The 17,306-nt window shown below is 42.2% G+C and overlaps 1 protein-coding gene across 2 annotated transcripts in view; it reads right to left on the bottom strand.

The window, feature by feature from the left end:
* Window positions 1–17,306, bottom strand: part of DPYS (dihydropyrimidinase) — a 552,352-nt gene that overhangs the window by 152,596 nt on the left and 382,450 nt on the right. For both annotated transcript variants that reach the window (XM_078686894.1, XM_078686892.1), the window contains exons 2-3: window positions 5,627–5,785; window positions 2,679–2,858 (exon numbers count right to left, since the gene is read on the bottom strand). In XM_078686894.1, the coding sequence (XP_078543020.1) occupies window positions 2,679–2,858; window positions 5,627–5,785 (339 nt within the window). The remainder of the gene's footprint in view (window positions 1–2,678; window positions 2,859–5,626; window positions 5,786–17,306) is intronic.

Genomic DNA, 17,306 nt, shown 5'->3' with positions numbered 1-17,306 from the left:
TATCGTATTGAGTAATTAAGAGTGATTTGTGGTAAAAGTCTTACCGCATGAGCATAGGTACAATGCACTAAGAGAGTGAGCAGGTGCTGTCTTCTGGGGTGCATGTCTGTTACCATTTAGTGCTATTTTCATAGTGCAAAATGCATCCTCCAGCCCATTTTGGATGTGAGGGTTTATTTTCAACCATGAAAACAGCACTAAATGCTGGATTATAATTCTCAAGTAATTATGCATAATTACAAGTAATTTTATGGTAATGATGAATAATCGAGCTAGAGAGAAATATGCCATTTACAGCCTTCGCTAATCAGTAGATATCACGTTCCACAAGGATAAAAGCAGTAAACGTCCCCTAGTACATCTGGGATCTTCTACGTCTCATGCTGTGTTGTCTTTCTCCATCCCTCAGCTTCCTGTTTGTGCATAAGGAGTGGTTGAGCAGGGCTTTCGCGAAATGAAACCTGCTCGGAATGAACTCCTCATTGTGTGAATTGCGAATGGCGTGAAAACTAACAGTGCAAAACTAAAAGGGGAAGGATGAAAACTGTGCAAGCATGTGCTGGCAGTATAAGAGTAGGCCGCAAATGCCACTGATTAATGCAGAAAATAACAGCCAAAAGTTGAGAGTTTATTTTTCCCTGTTTAAAAATAATGTGCGCAAGCAAAAGCATTCAAAGAGCGTTTAATAGTGGAGTTTTATGAAATGATAAATAACACTTGTATTTGTTTTTCCTAGAAGTGTATATTACTGCTCTGCAGAAAAGATCCGAGAGGTTTTTTAGGATTAACATGGCATATTAGAGATGTAGAAGGGAGAAAAACTAATTTGTCCTTTGCAAGTTCCTGATGATGGTCAACTCTTTTTTTGTTTCAACAGATGGTCAAGGTTGTACATTGGAAACAAAATAAATGAATGGAACTTCCTTGCTGAGTGAAGCATGAGGACATTTGAACTACAAGTTGATACATAAAGAAACATACAAACCACGGAAGATTAATATTAGAATTTTTTCTGTTAGAAGCTGATTACAATGTGCAAAGTTAAAACAATGGGGCATTTGAAAAGTTAGGCGCGTCGAGAGTGCTGTGACCCCCCTTGTTTTGGACCAATGAAATTGAATAATTGTATATGAGATGATACAATGAGGGTTGGACCTTTAGTGAATTTATATAACTATTAGTAGTTGGAGGCTGGGGGATGGGTGCGCGTTGTCATTACTTTGTGAGAGGAGAGAGCTGTGTTGCTGTTTCCTAATTCTATGGGAATGTATGATGTTACAACATATACATTTACAACGCATGCACTTACAGCACAGTTTTTACATCGCAACATCCACTACAACGCATTCTATTACATCGCATGACACTACATCGCATTTTAAAAAACTACCTTTGCAAAGCATTCCATTCCATTGCATACTACCTTTACAACGCATACCATTAAATTGCATTTAAGGTAAGTATTGGATAGTATAGGGGAAAAAATGACTATTCTACCTCCAGGGCTTGAAACAGTAGGGTACGTGTTGGACAGTGTAGGGGTTAAAAATGACTATTCTAACTCCAATGGTATGCGATGTAATGGTATGCGTTCTAATGCCTGCGTTGTAGTGTCATGCGTTGTAAAGGATGTTGCGATATAATGCCTGCGTTGTAAGTGTAGTGCGATGTAATGGTTGCATTGTAAAGGTTGTTTCCCCCTATTGTTCTGTTGATCTTGACTCTTTGACTTTGCTCCTTAACTCTTCTTGAGGTGTCGAGCTTACTCTCAAGGCCAGAGGGTAGCTTTTCAGATTTCTAGAAACATTGAGATTTGGTTATTATGATATTTTGAATTTGCATAAATCTATTTTGCAAATGCCTTTATCATTTTGTCTCTACGCCTATTCACTCTCTCATTGTGCTGACCTTTAAGATGTACAATTGATGTTTATTTTGCTGATGTTTCTCTTGTGTGAGGACCTATGATTTGAGCTGTATTGTACTTGATGAGCAATCACATTTATTTAGATAAAAAATGTTTAACTCTCAAAAGAATTTTTCATTATTAGTGTAATTGATTTAGTTATATGAAATGATTATTCTATGATAATACTCTTAGAAATTCTGATATTATTTGACAATCCCTAACTAACTAAATAAAGATTCATTGCCAAGAAAGAGGATAAATAGAATGAACAAATTGGTAAGATTGGTTTAAACTCACCCAGCATTAAAGGGATGGTTAGATATTAAATTGGGTCTAGATGATAGAAATGTGTCAGTCCCTAAAAGCTGGATCAGGAGAACACAGGAAGTGTTACATGTTTTCATCAGAAGTGTCATGTAGGTATGACAACACTGCCATTATGATATATCCCTAAGTTTATTTGATCAGCCTGGTAGAAATGCACTTTGACTAAAATGGATGGGTCAAAACCCAGGCTAATATCCATAGTTTTAATTATAGGGAAAAGGTCATTCGGAGGACAAAGAAAAACCTAAACTCACAATATTTCTGTTAAAAAGCATCTACTCTGCTGTGAGGTTTTTACTCTCATAGATGTGGAGTTGATAACTCTATGGGCTAGATATCTGACACTCAGTGTCATTCCATCCTCTTGTCTTAGGCAACAGCATCAAACCATTCATAGACATTTGAGTTTAACTGTGGTTTCCAGTCACAACCTCTACCATACCTCTGAAATCAAGTCTCCATTCTCAGCATGCACCATGCCTATTGCTCCAACTTCTTTACAACGCGTGAAGGTGTGCAGCATCTCTATGTCGTTGATCATGTATGTGCCCTTATAGGCCATGAACACCTTAAAGGAGTTGACACCTTCCTTCTGGGTAAGAACGCCCATTTCTTCTTTGACCTGAAAAAAAGAATTGTAGAGTAGTGGTTTTATTATATCAGATAACACTTATTAAGAAAATAAACAGTTTTCAATAACGTTATATAGCACCCTGAGTTCTTTCTCTAGGCAAATACGACTCCCTTCAGTTCTCCATGCCACAATGTCCTTAAATGAGACTGGTTTTGTTGTTGCTGGAGCAAGAAGAAACTCCACATCGAAGTACCCCTGCCAACAACTTTTTGAAACTTGGACGCATAAATTGTTTTGTGGGTGTTACACACAGGTTACAATGCTGCACTACATCTTCAAAGCTCTAGCAAGCACTGGCAGAGGCAACGAGAATGGACATTTCACACTCAGTTCTTTAGAAGTAGAACCAAAAGCAGCAGTGAATCGGTTGGTTTTATGCCATCTACAGAATGTCAGGAAGGGTTATTCAATGTCTGAGTTAAGCAGGGATCGAACTCCAGAGGGTGGAGCCCTTTTCTCTACGGAGGGATCTCTCTCCCAACAGTTTGTAATTTGTAAGATGGGCGACTAGTTGTTCCAGGCAAACTGTGGCATGCGTATGACTACATATTAATTGCTTATTACTTTAACCGCATGCGTGCGGCGGCTTTTTTCTCGCTGTGCGGCGTTTTTAAAAAAGCCGCGTTACATGACGAGCTGAGCTTGTCATGAGCATGCGAGCGGCGCAACTCATGACGAGCTCAGCTCGTCATGAGCGTGGAAGGGGTTAAAGAATCTTTTTGTGAGGTTCTGTATATTGTGTGATTGTATGATTGGTACACAATATGCGTGCACTGAACAATAAGTAAATAAATAGCAACACTTTTCTAGCGCTGCCTTACAGCCAGGCCGTCCCTAAATGCTGACCTTAGTGTTACCTGGTCTTAGTATTGCTGCAATATAAATCATGGACCCACAAAGTTAAATTGAATGGTCCTACAGCAATGATCCACACTTGCCACTGGATTGGCCCGTGCTGATACGCAATGCTCAATTCAGAAGCTAACAACCTGTGTATACATTTTGGTGGATGCTGGCACACAGAATCTGAAAAAGTTGGGGAACATGTTACCCCGCAGTGCAGTTACGACGCGTCTTTTACAACGCAAGTCGTAACCACGACTTGCGCTGGAGGGCATTCTAGGCTAAGGAATAGTAGATTTACTATTCCAACATCTTCCCTACTGTACGTAGGCTGGTGTTGGAATAGTAAATTTAACTATTCCTAAGTCAAGCACCCCTACAGCGCAAGTCGTAAAGACTTGCGTTGTAAAAGACGCGTTGTAAAGTACCGCGATGTAATACATCGCGTGGTAACAACGTATATCCGAAAAAGTTGGGTATTTTCTTACAATTCGAAATCTTGGTCTCTCATTTTTATTTTCGAAATTTTGGTTTCTCACTTTAATTTCGAAATGTCAGCATAGATTCATAGAACTCTTGAACAAGTAAGGACTGTTTCCTCCTGTGTGTGTGACTAAACCCAAAATGCTAGGCAAACTGTTTCTTCATTCCTAATCGCTACACTTTCACTTTATATTTTATATTTTTTGTTAGGAATGATCCACCTAATTTTTTTTTATTTAAATCAAGCAGAATCACGCCAAAGTAATTGGAGGGAAATACAGATGAAAATGCACTTATTACAAATTATTATGCTGCTTTGGAGACCTCTAAAACTAGTAAGAAAATGTTTTAAAATGTTTGTCAAATTAGTTGACACTATCAGCGGTTTTGAACGTATATTTTAAATACAAATCACAGTACAATACAAGCACAGTGTGAAATGGAATGTATACATAAACAACATTATACAGCAGTTTAAAGTACACATGATAAATGGAGCTACTCATGTATATCACTTTTTAATTGTGTAACTCTTAGTAGGATTGAGGCCTTCTTCAGGATATATTTATATAATTTTGGGCAGGTGCAAATGTAATCTTACCAAGCGAATTAAAAAAAAGAGACTCTTGGGCATATATCTACAAGAGAATGTCAGAGTGCGCTGTAATGTAATATTTGGTAAGGCCACACTCCAACATTCTGGAAACGCAGGGATACACTGGATTTAGCTGCCTAGCACCAATTTAGGCACCATAGTGCAAGGGTGCCTGCATTGCAAGGAATGATTGTTCAAGTGCAAGAAGGTGTTTCTTCCTGCTCATGAACAATCACTAATGGCGATTTGCTCATACATAATGCAGCACACAGAAACAGTAAAAACGAAAAGAAATTAATAATTTCTCCTCGTTGTGCCAGGTTAAGGTCTTAATTTTGGCACTGGCCCATATTTACGGAAGGGGAGCAGCGTCAAAAAGCAATGGGTGTTGCAGTGCAACGCCCACTGCAACACCCATTTCCCGCCCCTTTTACTCCAAGTGCTGGGTGAAAGGGGCATTATTTACAAGGCAGCGTAAAGCCATGTTAAGTGGCTTAACACCACCTTGTAAATAAGGTGAAGGGGTTATCGCCACCAAAACAACACAAAAAGTAAAGTTCTGGTGGCACTGGCAATAAGCCCTTGTAAATATGCCCCAAATGTCATTGGACAAAAGGTTCGCTGCCAATCTAAGCAAGTGTTTAAAAAAATGTATATTACAAAATAGAACACGGACTAAATCTTCACTAGAGATCTTTTATTCAGAGGCGTTATGCAAACATACAGTTTCCACTTGCACTTCAATATAAAATCCATTCCCTGTGTTATAACAATGTTTTAACATGCAGAAATGCCAGAATAAAAAGAAATGCATTAGTTGTCCTGTTACTCCTACCTTGTCACTCCACCATGTAACCGCCACATGAAGTGCATAGTCACAACAGACTTTCGGATCTGCCCAGCCTCTCCAGGTATTATAGGCCTCAACCAGGGACTGTCCTTTGTTAGGAATAGCAAAGTCCATTATCATTGTGGTGCCTCCAGCCAGAGCAGCCTGGAAGAACAAGAGTTGTGCATTGTTAACTAGAAAGCACATGGATGATGATGCATTCTATTTTTATTTTATTACAATATGAATTAGTCAAAATGGTGCTTGTAACAAATTAATTTGTGAAAAAATGTCAGGATCGCAATTTCTTTTCTGATGTGCAACTAGGGTAAAGTGTGGATTTGCAAGACATTCACAGGGTACACTTCTTTCTGTCAGAAAATATCATGAACATTTTAAAAATTGCTCTGGCTATGACACTGAATGTAACCTGATCCCTTCTTTAGTTCACATTTCAAAGATCTTAAGGCCCTTTTCTTTTCCAGGTCGTTTCAAAACTGGTATGTAAACAAACTAGGATTATTCAGATGCAGACCAGCTCTATAGATATTGGCTCACATAATAACCTTGTACGGGTTTATTAACAGTATTTATAGAATTTCAGACAATGCAACGTTTTAGACTAAAAACACTGAAATTCACCAGTTATAGTTATCTCAAGTAAAGGAAAAAGAAAATGATAATAACTCAATGTTATTATCATTTTATTTTTCCCACTGCAGTGGCCACGTTTCATGTGGGGCAGGGCTGGCCAAAGTAGGGGGGAGGAGTGGTGGCACTCTTCAAGTGTGCAAGCCGTTTTGTTCACCATCATGCTGTAATGCAAAGCCTGGTGGCAAACATGTACAGGCTTCCAGTCCCTGTCTGAGCATCTAACCACGGCACTGAGACCAAGCACAATGTTGCTGTCATGGTGACAGCAACGTCAAGTTTGGCTTTGGGGAGTCTGGGTGCCTCCTGCTACTGGGACTCGAGACAGGAAGATGAAGAGAACGGAGGAGTGGCGGTGGACGGCTGTAGCCAGGTAAGTCCTTTCATTCCCTCACCCCCACCCCTTACCCTCTACACCCCCACCCCAAATGGTAGCAGCCACTACTGATTAAAACTAGTACATGATAGTGGGTTTTTTTCGTCACTGAAATTTAACCTAACTATAACATTAATTTTAACCCTTTTTTTTCAGTGAATTCCTAAGCCTTTTTTTATGAAAAGTAAGATATAATTGCAATGCCTAGCTATAATGTCACGTTATCCATTGTTTTTTCAGTGAATTCCTAGTTTATTTTAATGTAATATAATACTTTATTATTATATGTAAAGCCACCCCATGCCGCACACAGCCCTGTGTCCTCCCCCCCACAGACAGCCAACACACCGACTCGCACAGCTAAAAGCTGTGCATACCTTGGTGCTGGCGTGGGCCAGGCCTTGTGCCCAGCCCCACCGCACAAGGCTTGTGCACAATGGAGGGGTGGGCGCCGGGCCTGGAGTCCAACTCCTGTGTCCACACATGGTTGAATGAAGAATGTAATGGGTAGCATTTTAAGTAAGGCAGAGGTACTGATTTTGTCAAAGGATCAAAACACCAAAATATAAAAAAAAAAAAAAAAAGTGGGCCTATTGGCTTTATAATGGGGTCAGAATATCAACATATATAAAGCATATGTATTGTTTTGGAGAGAAATTGACCAATAATTATAATTAAATGTATACTTCATTAGTTCTCACAGTTCAGTGTTAAAAAAGCGACTGCATTGAAAAAAAGTTGTAATAAAGTTGTATTTAAAAAAGAATTCTACATGTCCAAGTCTTTTTTTTAACAGTTATCAGGAAACAAACTGATGCCATCGAACCAACTACCAGGGGGCTCTGCATTCCAGCTGAATAGCATAAAGCTTTAACTATGAGTGCTTTAAAAAAATACAGTAACCTCTAGGCCTGGGCATGAAATTCCGCTCTGCTCGCTTTGCAGAGTTTTTCTCACACCGCTCTCTGCGGAACGCGCGGCGTTCCGAAAAACTCTGCTCTGTGTAGCGAAGCAGAGTTTTCTCCTGGCTCGCGCTCACCAGCATTCAGTTGGTAAGCGTGAGCAAGGAAAATCCTATTCCAGACCACCTTCGATATTTCTCAACACGAGCAGACGAGGATGGCTGCTACCACTTGCATTGAGAAACCTTCAGCTCGAATAGAACATCTACTTCAGCGGCATAAAGAAGCAGCACCCTCTTGCACTGGGCATGGTACGGTTCACACTGATTTTCCAAACACCTGGTGCTAAAAATACATGCGAATGGTGTGACCTGATGCACCCCGCTGCTTGCAGAACTATGCGTAGCTGAGTTTTTTGGTCACTTCACAGAGTTCTGCAAACTCCTCCCAGGCCTAATAAGCTCTCCCTCAGGCCATGGATTTTATTACCATGGAGACTTCCTGCTCCACTGTCTAAGAGCCCCATAACATTAAAAAAAGGCTTGGTGACCCCACTCCCTGTTCTATGGGCACTACCTAGTTCAGAAAAATATAAACGAAAAAGCCTTTGCAGGGCATTATGGGATTCTTCTTCAAAGAGCAGTTAATAAATGAGCAGCTCCTGCCGCTCATTTATTAATACTTTTTCTGTCCTAGTGTCCACCCAGGACACCCTTTAAAAAATATATATTATTGGGGAGAGGGCATGTGGCCCTCCTCCTCCAGCATTTACAGGTCCCAGGGACCCCATCCCGTGGGGTTATATTGCTTTATTAAGGAGAGGGGGCATGTGGCCCCTCTCCTCGAGCATCTACAGGCCCTGTGTTATTTTGTCTTAGGGGTGGTGGCATCCTGCCCTCCCCGAGCCTCTACGCTCCCGGTGAACCTCATCCCCCTGGGCTGAGATCTTTTCTATAGGGAGGGGGGGTGGCCCCTTCCCCAAGTCTCTTATGGCCCCAAGACTGCATTCCTGGGACCTTGTTCTATTTGTTTTGCTTTTTTAATCGGGGCAGCTACCCCCCTTCGTGAGCCTCTATGGGCTTCGGAGACCCCATCTCTCTGGACTGTGTTCTTTGTTATCAGGGGCAGGTTGTTATCCAGACCCCAAGCCTCTATAGGCTCCAGGGCTGATTGTGGGTGACCCGGTGCCCACCCTGGGCACCCACAACAAACAACATTGGGGGCTGCATGTGGATCTCTAGGGCCTCCGTGGCCCCACCTGCTTACCGCATGCACCCATCCTGGGTACAGTGGGAGCTGCATTACTCCTGCCTGATGAAATCAGGCATTTTTCATTGCTCGCTCTAGTAAGGAGCAATCTGAATTTCGCTACCCTCACGAGCACACGCAGGGAAACAAATGCCTACTCCCCCCCTGGTAGGGGCATTTTTGCAGGTGCAAGATGGGAGCAGACAAGTTTTCTCTGCGCAAGCTCCCGGCTCCCGGCGACTCCACATCGGAGAATACCCCATCGGATGGAGTCCAAGGGGCCATAAGAGGTTTGGGGAGGGAGACACATGCACCCTCCCGTGTAATATTTAAGACAGGCCTTGGATCTGGGCTTCCAGGGCTGTGATTTGCTTGTAGAAGGGGCAGCATGCCCCCCTCCATATGAAAGATTGTGCCACTATCCAAGGGGTCCCCGAGGCTGTGATCGGCACAGGGAATGGCTGTGTACCCTCCCCCCATTCGAATATTATACCAAGCCCGGGGAATGGTGTGCCAGGGGCCATAATTGGCTTTTGAAGGGGCCGTGTGCCCCCCTCTTCTTTGAATATTCTGCAGGGCTTATGGGGATGGGGTTCCTTGGGCTGTAATCGGCAGGGAGTAGGGGGCCCCATGAATGCTCTCCCCCATAAAAATTAGAATACATTGACCCACAATTCGTGGTCCATACGGGGTCATATTTATTTCTTTTTAAATGGCAGCTGCCAATTTATTTTCTGGTTCTCCTGTGGTACAGCAGACTAGTGACTACATCCTGAATCCTGTAATGGCTGCAACAACATTTTATTCATGTTGTGGTCAGTCAATCAGAGTGTTCAGGAGTAAGATGGCCCACGGGACAAAAAGCCCCATTTGCCAATAAGAATGCTTTATTATTTTTTAAGTTTAGCTTGAGGAACTCTCGCCAGAGTCCCTCAAACCTAACCATCTAGATGTATAAATATATCTGTACTTTCATTTCTCCTAAACTATGGATTTACACCGAAATACAAAAAGGATGTTTTCTGGGCTAAGATCTAGCCTTCTGCCAAATTTGGTGTCATTTCGTTCAGCAGTTTTTGCGGTATCGTGTTCCAAAAAAGTCTATGGGAAATGCTTGAAGATTTTATGTTTTGAGTCCCCCATTTTACTCACCCCCACCTGCCCGATCATCCCAAAATATTCCAGGAAGGTGCTAAGTAAAACACAGCACTTTTTTGGAAAGTTTTGTGAAAATTCATCAAATGGTGCCAAAGTTATTACAAAACAAAAAAGGCATTTCCTAAGGAAATGTAGACCTAACTAGAACTAGTTCGCCACTGAGTATCATCTATCTATCTATCTATCTGTACATACTCACTGACAAAAGCAAAGGTTACAGGGACATTATAGCCGAGCTAACTATAATGCCCACACATTGCACTGCTTTTGAACTCGCATATTACTGAACTCATAACATGGTCAGTGACATCACTGATGAGATCTCAATTGATATCACTCATGACATCACTGATAACATCATCCAGTGAATGTAAGGGTTTTGTAAACGTTTCTGAGACTTAAAGATATATACTAAGCTACTGCATAAGTTAAATTACTATTCTTTCTGTACTAGTAATGAGTGCTACTATTTCTAACATGTCAAATGACAGCATACTAGCCTCTACAATGAAACATGTCCCCTGCTGATGTATGTGTATGGTACTGCTTTGCGACAGTCTATGCTGTTCTCTGAGACTTCAAACCACAGTGATGGCTGCTTATAGTTCTGTTCTATGATAATATATATATATATATTACCTACTGGCGGTCGCCAGTAGGTATATATAGTTAGGATTTTTTCTCTATGGGTTTTTTGAAAATTCTATGTCTAATAACTTTGGCGTTTGTGGACGGAATTGGCTGAAACTTTCAGGAAAATGGAACATTTTGTTTCTGAGCAGCCCTTGAAAATTTGGGGGGGGTTCGTCAAGGGGGGGCTGAGAAAAAAGGGGGGTCCCAAAACGTGTTTTTAACATTGAGTTTTCCATAGGGCGGTTGGCCTCACTTTTAGCCCGAACGGGTGAATGGATTTGCACGAAACTTGGCAAAATTGTAGGGACTGGTAGCCCGATGTGCCTTTTGTAGGTCTCAATATATGTGCTACAGTGGATTTTGAGAAATTAACGTTTAAAAAAAGATATATATCTGTAACAGCGGACCGGGCAGCGCTCCAGGACGCGTACTTTTCGCGCAACGGAGCTTTGTGAAGCGAAGCTGATTGGTTCTCCGGCGTCTGTCAACATTCCAAACAGTCCGTAGCGGCCGCCATCTTGTCTCTCGGTAGGATCGAGAGACAAGAGGAGGCCAAAGCGAAGGGGCAAATGACCATAAGGGGGAATAGTAGATCCTCGCTGACCCCCTACGTTTGATGTGGAGGTTTTAAAAGGGCTCCGCGGGGCAAAAAAAATAAATAATAATAATAATCGAACGGCTGAATGGATTTGCACGAAACTTGGCAAAATATTAGGGACTGGTAGCCCGATGTGCCTTTGCTAGGTCTCAATATATGTGCTCCAGTGGATTTTGAGAAATTAACGTTCAAAAAAATATATATATCTGTAACAGCGCTCCGCTTCGCGTACTTTTCGCGTTACGGAGCTTTGCGAAGCTGATTGGTTCTCCGGCGTCTGTCAACATTCCAAACAGTCCGTAGCGGCCGCCATCTTGTCTCTCGGTAGGATTGAGAGACAAGAGGAGGCCAAAGCGAAGGGGGAAATGACCATAAGGGGGCATAGTAGATCCTTCCTGACCTCTTAGGTTTGATGTACCATTTTGTCAAGTTTGGTGTAATTCCGTTCAGCCATTCAGGCTGTAGACGTATGTAAATGTCCTATGGAAAATTGCATGGGGAAAACACATTTGAAAGTGTTGAAATTTAGAACCAATTAAAATGTTACTTTGGTTTTGTATTTGTGTGTGATGAAAGTTAATTGGTTATGTATATATGTCAAATGAGAGGAAACCACAGCCATTTTGTGATACTACTGTCTGAGGTACATTTGTGAGGAATTTTTGGTGGTGAATTTCTGGTGTTTGATTTACACAGTACTAACACTTCTGCTACTTTTAAAAAGGTGAGTTGTTAATTTGTAAGGGGAACTATGTTGTACACTTGAAGATAATTTGAAAAATGTTTTCTGTTATTTATTTGCAGTCCTTCTGTTATACTAAATACTTGATAAAGTTAGTTTTATATTATGTATTACTAAAAACGATAAATGAAAGTGATTATTTTTTTCTGCAATTTACAGCAAGCAATTTCAAAATAAAATGGCTCACAATGAAGAGACCGTGGCAATTTCTTTTGAATTGTCCACTACATTGATTGAAATTGAGAGCACCAATAATGAAATATTGTCACAAGGAGGACATGACTTGTATGATTCCATTAGATTGATTGAAATGGACAGCACCAAGAATGAAATATTGTCACAAGGAGATGACTTGAATGATTCCACTACATTGATTGAAATTGAGAGCACCAATAATGAAATATTGTCACAAGGAGGAGATGACTTGTATGATTCCATTAGATTGATTGAAATGGACAGCACCAATAATGAAATATTGTCACAAGGAGGAGATGACTTGAATGATTCCACTACATTGATTGAAATTGAGAGCACCAATAATGAAATATTGTCACGAGGAGATGACTTGAATGATTCCACTACATTGATTGAAATTGACAGCACCAATAATGAAATATTGTCACAAGGAGGAGATGACTTGAATGATTTTTTTGATCAATCTCTTGATGGCGAATTTATCGAGTGTTTGGAGACCATAGAGTTACAAGAATCATCATTGGAGACTTTTAATGAGGACATTGCTGATGAGGACATGTTACTAGTTCTTTCAAATTTAGAAAATTCTGAAGAATAAATTTATATTTAGAAATCAAAAATTGTTTGAGACATTATTCATTTTTATTTTTAATTTATGAGGTTGTAGCGAAGTGATTGTAGTATAAAATGAGACTTATAGTATAGAGTGCAACATTTTTATGTTACATGGTAAGTTTACTCATATTTACTTCCCTTCTGCCACTATATTATCTCCAATGTGTATTTGACATCTCTTCTTCATCTCCGGCCTCCTTTCTCTCACTGTGTGTCTCCGATGCATCTTATCGCTGCTATTTTGTGTAATTACAGAAGAGAGTAAAATAAAATAGTTCGGAACGTGAAAAGGGGGCAAAGTAGAGTACTCCTCACCCCCTAGGCCTTTTTAGGCGGTCCCAAAAGGATCAGTTTCTGCTTTCCTGAGAGATTATGGTATGAGTTCCATATACCACAATAACTTGCATTACAACATGCAAGATATCTATCTCCTATTACCAACTTTTGGAGATATTCGCGCTAAGCGCGAATATCTCCAAAAAGTAACACCTGCCCTGAGCAGTTCTTAGCCATGTTATCCAATGGGAGGTGGATAACATGGCTAAGAGCATTAGCTCGGTAATGCATGAATATCGCTGAGTTTTTAGCGATATTCATGCATTGCGGCCGTTTATTATCGCATTTGCGATAAACCTTGATAATAGCAAGGTTTATCTTCGATAATTTCTGACGATGCTTAGTGGTAAAAAATTGGTTGGTAAGCATCGTTAGCGATAAATATCGCTTAACTTTGGTAATATGCCCCAACGTCTGTTAACGTTCGATTCAAAGGAAATGAGGAAGTGTTGAAAAACATTGTCTGCGCCATCTTGCCTTTTTTGAAATGCCACACTTTTGTCGTGCACGGCAGCCATTTTAGATGTCTTGACCAGACCCACTCTCTGCACGCTGTCGATTCGTAGCATGGCTCCTCACCCACGCAAGCATCTTCCCTAGGCACTGGTCACCACCGCTCTCTGTCTTATGCATGGGCAATAAACCTCCCCCCATCTGCGCTGCTCTTCCCTGAGAATCACACTCTGTGCCCGCCCGACACCTCCCTTTCGCCCTATTCACTACCGCACCCTCTGACACTCCTCTTTCTCTGTGTCCGATTGTCCAGGCTATCAGCTAGCCCTGCAGATGTAGTTTATGGCCCCAGCTGTAAAGAATCACCCCTCTTCAAAGGAGTTATAGTAGATCAAGGCCCACACCCGATGAGATCCGTCACACCACACGTGTTCCTACTATCTGAAAACCATCCTGTATTGTGATTGGGGAGGGGACCGAGCCTGAAGCGGAAGATTCCAGGAATGACTCTTTGTACATCAAAGTTTTTACAATTATGTGTCACATTAAAAATATATAGCACTCCAACAAAGTAGTAGGAATATAAAACTTTAATAACATATAAATATATACAAGAAAACAAAAACAGTAAAAACATTTAAACAACGAAGAGACCGTGGCAATTTCTTTTGAATTATCCAATAGATTTATTGAAATTGACAGCACCAATAATGAAATATTCTTGTCAGTAGCGGTCTGTTGTGCGAATAGTTCCAAGGCAGCAGAACGCGCTGAAATCTAGATGGCACGAAAGTGATGTCTAGTAAGTTGCCGCCCAGCAAAAAACGGCGTGGGGCGCCGCGGGGGTGAGTGAGTCCAGTAGGCACCACAGCTATTCTTACCGGCATTGCAGAATTACTGCTGGGGACAATGCCTGTGCTGTAGCAGGGTCACAGCAGAAACAAAAAGGATTCTGTTGAAGATGTTGTTGGTTTTCAATTTGAAAACAGTTCTGGTGTCAACTGCTATGCTAATGTAGTGGTTAATGTTTTGTTTTCTCTAGAAAATGTAAAAGAGGGGGAGGCAGTCCAAAGTTCCGTTAAAAGGGCAAAGGAAAGGATCGGTGGTTTGAACTATCAGTCAAAAAGGGGAGGGGGTGCAATAATTTTTCCTACCGGGTCACACTGTGCTTTCACCGGAAGTGAGGTCTGCAGGATTCTAGTAATTCAAAGTGAGGCTGGCGCCAGCATGGGAGCGCCGACGTCCCGCGGATACAGTTTCGTCACTCCACGGGCGATCATGGCAGTCATTCCCCATCGGGGGTCGGAGACTCCCGCGGCTCCTCTAGAATCTTCAAGGTCGTGGAGGACTACGGTGGTGGAGTCAACCAGTGACCGGGCCATTTCTTTATGCTGGGCCCGCTCTTGCCAGGTCGACCGCCATTTTGAGAGTTCGGCAGCTACCGGCGATCGCGGGGTCACATGAGCGGACGGGCTCCACCCTGCCGGGCGAGACGTTGCAGCATGGCCACAGTGGAAGAACCCTTTTCCGGGCGCCTGGAGCGCTGAGGGTGCAGCTGGGAAGCCTCCACCTGGGGAGGCGGAAGAGGCCTGTTCGCACCGTCTCTCCCTCCCAGTGCACCCCACGGCGTCTCGCTTGAGATTTGTTATGGCCGGACCAGGCGATGAGGACGAGGGGGGGGGGGGGTCGGAGGCATGTGCAAGACATCCCCCCCCAGTGTTGTCGCAGCCATTATAAAAGAAAGAAGTGTCCCGTCCGTCTTCGGGCCGGGCTTCCGGTGGATGTCGGCCGGACGCCCCTGGCTCTGGCCCCATGAACGGGTTTCTTGGTTTATCGGCTGCAGCCGGATCCCGTCGGCCTCGGCCCCCCGACCGTTGGTGGCCGGACCGGAAGAGCATGTGGCGGGACTACCTGCAACTCTCAAGGGCCACCGCGGCCGGACTGGGAGAGAGAGGGGAGGGTCGAGGAGACATTCCCCCCCCTGCAACTGTTCAGCGTTGTAAAGGCAATCCCCTGGCCGGGTCCCGCTGGCCTCGGCCTCTCCTCCGGCTACACCCTACGTTAGGATCTCCTGGCCGAGGCGTGGCAGCAGGACCTGCCTTATATGGGCTGCTCCCGGCTGGGCGTAGCCGGAACCCTGCCCCACCTTGGAAGTTTCCAGAGTGGGGGCGGATGTTCTACTGACTTGCATTTTCCCTAGTCTATCGATTTTTTTGGCGTGGCAGGCGGTGGGACAGCGAGGGGTGATTTGGTTTCTCTTACTGTTTTTCTGGTCTCTCACCACTGGCATATTTTAACGTTTTCTTGTTTCTAGGACATTAATAGGTTTTATCATTACGTTATGTTATCGTTTCTTTGTTCGTTGTTTAATAAAAGTTCATGTTCATCAGTGGCCTACTGATTTTCGTTTTCCTATTTTTTTCTTTCCAGGTTGTTTCATGGTAAAGTTTCTGTTAACAGGATACAGTGATCACTTCGTTATTATTGCATATGTCCTTTTCACTAGGGGTGCTCTCTGGTCGGGCCAGATGACGTATCTCTAGTAAATGGTCCGGGTGAAAAAGGTGCATCAATCAGTGGGGAGTAGATAGGCATGACAGATTACAACGGGGGAGAAAGGTCCGCATTACGTACCCTTTCACTACTTGCAAAGATTTTCCTACGTTTATTTGCAAACAGGGAATACCTCCAAAAAGAACTAATTCCCAAACAGTCAATGTTCGGACAATCAATCAATCAATGAGGAATGAAATAGGTACGACGTGTTAAAGGCTTGCGTTACCTACCCTTCACTATCTGCAAAGGGAGAGAGAATATTCCTATTCTTCCTCGTTTGCAGGTAGAGAAGATCCTTAAGAGAATTAACTTCGAACAATTCAATGCTCGATTGAAACAATCAACAAGGGGTACTGTGAACACAAATGAACGCCGCTTATGTACATACGCATTGCTATTTTCAACAGGTTGTTCCTAATGTTTCTATTTTAGCGAGGTCAAAAAGAGATCCCATTAGTGGCCTACTGATTTTGCTCGATTCCTTTTGTTTTTTTACACGATTTTTCGCTATCTGCAAAGACTAAACAGAGTATTGCGACTCTGTGCTTGTTTGTAAATAGAGAATGAACCAAAGAGAACAATCAATCAAATGGAGAGAGAAGCAGGCACGACGGATTACAAAGGGGGCAAAGGGCTGCGTTAACTACCCTTCACTATCTGCAAAGAGAGAGTACTCCTAATAGAAATGAGGGGTGGGGGGCAGCATTCAAAGCAGATCAGTGTGCATAAACACGAAAATGTTTTTACTTACCACGTACTTGACATTCGACAGCTTATGATATTTGCTATTAAAAATCCATTGAAATTCACTGAAAAAACCATAGGTTATAGACCATATATAGTTAGGAATTAGCATTTACAAAACCTTGAAAATTCACTGAAAAAACCATAGGTTATACACCATATATAGTTAGGAATTAGCATTTAAAAAACCTTATTTTACTCACACAAAACCATTGAAATTCCATATATAGTTAGTTGCACTAACTATATATCGCGCACCCGCAATCCACTGCTGATCATGTCACATATTACATCATTCATGACATGGTCAGTGACATCACTGATGACATCACTGATGACATCTCAAATGACATCACTGATGAGATCACTGATGACATCATCCAGTGACTGTGTGTTTCTGTAAAGTTTAAATATGTTTTACATATTGAAGAATGAGTAGATGTATAAGTGTCTGGACGAAGGATTTAGTAGGTGCATGA

This window comes from Lissotriton helveticus, chromosome 4_1 (assembly GCF_964261635.1).
Source record: "Lissotriton helveticus chromosome 4_1, aLisHel1.1, whole genome shotgun sequence".
Lineage (NCBI taxonomy): Eukaryota > Metazoa > Chordata > Amphibia > Caudata > Salamandridae > Lissotriton > Lissotriton helveticus.
This window is presented reverse-complemented; position numbering and strand designations above follow the sequence as displayed.